This window comes from Bombus pyrosoma, linkage group LG14 (genome assembly GCF_014825855.1).
Source record: "Bombus pyrosoma isolate SC7728 linkage group LG14, ASM1482585v1, whole genome shotgun sequence".
Lineage (NCBI taxonomy): Eukaryota > Metazoa > Arthropoda > Insecta > Hymenoptera > Apidae > Bombus > Bombus pyrosoma.
The window spans coordinates 625,454-630,620 of NC_057783.1; the positions used below are offsets into that span (position 1 = coordinate 625,454).

General features: G+C 39.5%; 1 protein-coding gene across 16 annotated transcripts in view; it reads right to left on the reverse strand.

Moving 5' to 3' along the window:
* Positions 1 to 5,167, reverse strand: part of LOC122574924 (transcription factor 12) — a 111,146-nt gene that overhangs the window by 102,153 nt on the left and 3,826 nt on the right. For 15 of the 16 annotated variants that reach the window (XM_043743150.1, XM_043743163.1, XM_043743162.1 and 12 more), the window contains exons 2-3: positions 4,847 to 5,131; positions 2,200 to 2,519 (exon numbers count right to left, since the gene is read on the reverse strand). In XM_043743150.1, the coding sequence (XP_043599085.1) occupies positions 2,200 to 2,281 (82 nt within the window). In that variant the 5' untranslated portion in view covers positions 2,282 to 2,519; positions 4,847 to 5,131. The remainder of the gene's footprint in view (positions 1 to 2,199; positions 2,520 to 4,846; positions 5,132 to 5,167) is intronic. The other variant, XM_043743149.1, reaches the window with a different exon arrangement.

Here is a 5,167-nt window from a genome sequence, read left to right on the forward strand (position 1 = left end):
ACAATTGACCAATACTATACAACTACCTTTATTATCTACCTGCATATACTGTATAAGATTAAAGTAACGAGACAAGAATAACAAAACAAGATAAGAAAAGTGACCATGTTCCTCTCTTAATAACAGTAAAAATTATTATTACCGAAAACACATACACTATTTTAATAGCTGCGAAACTAAAAGATCTGCGCATCGTTCTGATCGATTTGGTAGTTTCACTGCTAACGAGGCCGATAAAGTGTAACGCAACTTGAAAGAATGTGTGGAATAAAGTAAACGGTAATTTCATGCTGGTAAAGAAGTTTCAAGTTACTGGACCTTAAATCGTATGAATTCAGGTAACTGGACTAATCTGAACGAGGCTTTATATCAAATCGTATACAATGTTTCCAGTCAAAGTGGCAATCGTTGAAATTAACAGGGGCGAAACGAGCGAAGAATTAACCGGATTGTTGGCAATTGGCGGCCGCCTCGTCCGAACAATTGACGCTTAACGAACCCGACACCGTGCGCGCTTAAACATCGGGAATATAAATGAGTAAGACGACGATCGATCCTAAACAATCGACACGATATTTTCGAAATTATTCGGACCGCTCTTCAAACATCGTGTAAAACTCGACACGCCGTTCGGCCAACGAATCGTATATCTAATCTCCGATTAAATACACGAACTCGCCGCGTGCATCGATATATCAATCTAACGCGGCTCGTCTAACAAGAGAAAGAAAAAACGTTTAATTTGGATAGCCGATCCTGTGTACGCAGTATATATAGGTACTATGCGCGACAAGAAACATTTCGTTACCGACTAGGAAGCGCATTTGGTCGAGGACAACCATGCACCACCTCCAGCGTTTTCCAAACAGCATCCACAAGCTAAACAAACAACCGAGACTCGGTTTACCAACTATCCCGAGCGACATGCAAACAGTCGACTTTACAATTCCCTTTGAACAACAATTTTCGGAATGATTTCGTGGCCGACGCGACCCACCAAATCTGCTACCCTTATTAACCTTATCGCTGATAAATCAAAGCGTCGACAATGTCACCATATTAGATATAAATTTCGAAAACAGATAAGAATATTCGACCACGAGCGTGATCAACGTCGAGCGTCGATAATATCGTCAGCGTTCGATCGGGCAGACACGTGCTGGAATTGACGTGTGTTACGACTGTCGCGAAAGGATGGGAACCTCTTTTAAATACAGTTCACGCAACGACCATGGCGTGACAATGCTCCGAATTGTAAGAACTATTTCTTTCTCGGTCAACTACATGAAAAGGGAAAGGCGAAAAAAAAAGAAGAAAAGGAATGAAAGAGGAAAAAAAGAAAGGGCCGTAATTCCCACCCTCGAGAAGTCTTTCGAGGCTCTGTGCCAGGAGAAAGATTCCGATTTATGGTCTTTCTTATATTATGTTCGAGCGATTAACCTCTAACGATTCCAGCGGCGTCGCCGAGAGGACACGTGGTACATGATCGGGTCTCGGCTGTCTCGCCCAATCGGGGGCCAACTTTTGAAAACGAATATCGTCACATCAACGAACGTCGATGATACGCGAAATAAATAATAATGCATCAATGTCTAACATTGTTGTTTTCGATATTAGTCGTACGGACGCTTTACAAATGTATCGCAACAGTTTCGATCGACTGTTGCACATGACAGCGAGCGAGAGAGCGACGAGTCTCCGATGTCTAGGTTATGTCGACTATATTTTCGGTGTCTAGTAGGCCACACGGACAATATGCAAATAGTATTCGAGTTTAGACGAACGAAGGAAGAATAATAGCGATACACGAAGCACAAGGAAGAGAACTGATCTCTCTCTCTCGGGGGGTTAGTTCACTACGACGGGGCAGCACTGTCCAAAGCACTGACAAGCAAACCAAAACACAGAACGGAGCGAGTCAGTCGAGAGAATCGTCCGGCACGGATCGTCGATGTGATCAAGAGCTCGATCGATCGAAACACAACACTCGAATTCTTTCTAACCGTTTGTAAAATGATTCGTTGACACAAGGGAACCACCAAAAGCAACGCTTGCTGCATTTAATGCACGGTGCTCTCGCAGAAGACACTAGACACAAGAGACTCCGTCGCTCTATTTTCACACGGTACACGCACAGCACAGAATTCTCCTGATTCTCTGTGTTTAATGAGTATTGTTTCAGTGACTGACGACACTCACCAGGATGCTTGTTGGCGATCTTATTGAAGCAGTTTTGAAAGACCTCGTAGAGATGCATCGGCTCGTCGTCGCTGGCCGCCATGTTTTCACGAGACGAGAAAACGAGTGGACGTTCGTGGTTGAGGCGAGTGGGGCACGGTTTCGCGGTGTGGCCGCGCGTGGAGTCACCCTCCTCCCGGAACGGTCACGCACACTACTGAACCACGCCGCCTCACCGATGCGGCTCTTATAGTTCATCAGTGGCGCCACTCTTTCTCCACTGACTCGCGCCACTGTCGCTACGCGGCTGCTTTGAATACCATTCTTTCCTCTTTCGACACCTTCGCAAAAATATATTTATCGTTAATCAAGCATAATCGTTACTTCTCTTTGTCCTTCTTATTGTCTAGTAATTCTCTGGTGGACGGGCAAAAGAGTATAAGAGAATATCTTTTTTTCGTGAAAAATGATTAATATTTGAAAATAACATATTATTTGTTCATTTGGCTTATATTTGTTTGACCGAGCATTTTATTTTCAACAAAGTAATTCGAATCAAGCAAAGATCGTAAACAAAAGACAGCAATGCTGTACAGCGTATTTATCTATCCTGTTTTAATCAAAATTTGGTTTATACACTCCTGCCCGTCCATCGGAGGATTGATCCAATGATTATTCGTTTCCCATTTCTTTTTTTCTTTTTCATTAATCTACGAACAATCTAATCTTAAATAATAAGTTCAAGAGATCGAAGATTAAAGATTACAGTCCATGAAAACCTAAGGAGTTCGGGCATACGGTTGCAATGAATATTTTTATTCACATGTTACGAGTACAAATAATTGTACAGAATAAAATCTATAGGTTGGACGCATGAAACGTATAGTTAAGTTAAGTTTTATTATAATGATATAATAATATACGGTTCTTTTCGTGTCATCGCGTATCGACGGAGCGTTATTTGCATACGTATATACATAAAATAAAAATTCTAGATTGCACTGAATGTCATCGTTGTTAGAGATTCTAAAATATATAAATAAAGTAGTATTGAATGTCAGTAACGTGATTATACGTGCGCGTACTTCTTACGAGTTACGAGAGATATGACAATGATATCGCGTAATTTTCGACGTATCGAACTTTAGTAATGTCATATCGTATTTTTAAACTCCAGCAAAATCGGAATTTTGTGGAATCGGATGAGATATGTCCTCGTAATCCTGTCGACCAAAGCCTAGAATAGAAAAACATTCATAAAAGTTTGTTCCCCACCCCCTTCAACGTATGAGCCACATGTACAAAAAAAGGCAGTACGATACAGTGCATAGTTCAATATGGTTGCAAATAAAACGCTGTACATTGTAAACAGTTTGTATCGTATCAAGCATTACGTTCACAAATACTGTTATAAACAACGTAGTGTAAACTGTGCGATATAATATGCATACTTGAAACAAAAGATGTCATGCACCTACTCAAAGCATAACTTTGTAGAAGCAACGCAGGCCTACAAAACATCTGTATCCAATGTATTACTGACCCATTGCAGGACCTGTAGTAAACATTGTGGATAAACATCCACCTCTTGCTTGGCCTATTCGTAGAAGATATACGCTTGTGATGATGCGAACAATCATGTTTATGATCATAATTGTTGCACTAAGCGTCTCAGATACATCTACAAGTTCGTGCGATCAGATTGATATATCTTCTGCGTAGGGAGGTTAATCAACGATATAATTTATCAAGCTTTAAGTGTTAGTCTTAGATTTGATAGCAAGTGGCACCAACTTACACATTGATGGGAAATAGACTGCTAATGTTACCATGTCAAAAAAAATGGACAGTACATTTATAAAAAGTGCCTAAAATATATAATTCTATTACAAACACTGATCTTACCAGAACCATAAAATATATATGAATGGCTAAATAAATGCTTACAAATTGCAGAGGTTCGTCTGATTCAATATTGTGAATAGCCCACAATAAACAAACGAAGAAAAGAAAATTGTAAAACATTACAGACCTTGGGCACCAATGTCCCTGAATGCTCCTAGAAATCCATCGTTTAACTATGTAGTACAAATATGACATTCCATACATTGCAGTACTTTACAATACTTTCTAAATTGCAGATTAGTATACAGTAAACAAAAAATTTATTCTTACCATGTTACTAGGACTAAATGAATTGCAAATATCACCTGAAAAAATCCGACAAGATCATAAAAAATGATCTTAAAATGCTAAATAAATAGAGTTTTCTAGGCAACGAATTCTTGATAATGAAATTGCGGTATTGCAGAATCCGCCTTGATAATACGAGAAACTTGTCAAACAAGTTATGAAATTGTTTCATTGCCGTGCCCTTACATAATCCTATTTTACTCTTTAGAAAACATGCATCGTCGAAAGGGACTACGGTAAAGCCTTCGTAAAATGTAATTACAATTTTAGGAGGTTATCTGACATCTGTTCTCATAATCGGAAACATTGAATATCGAAGAGAAATCGTCGTAATCGCTCGAGCGGAAAGCGATAACAAAGCGAAACGAGAAGAAGTAAGGTATATGACGTGCAACGAATAGGAATAAAGCAAATGATTCCAAAGTAGAATTGTTCGAGGAAATGACAAATCGAACGTTACTTTAATGATATTTACCTTTAAAGGGTAATGAGATATACTGGATATGTCCGGCATTCTGTAAGCTTTCAAATTTTTCTCGAACTTGATCTAATACCTTGTCACGTTCTTTGCTTCTACGTTGACTATCGTTAGCTACTTATCAGTCGAGACACGTTTGTTATTCGTCCACGATTGACAAAGTATTCTCAAACTTCACCCTTTTTCTAAACCTTTTGTCAACGCAACGCAAAACGGATACTGCGTAGCGATACACCTCCGTTTCCAACGACATCTAGCGCAAACCTGCGATCGGAGCGCCATCTATAAAATGCAATACGTACCTATTATTTGAATTTA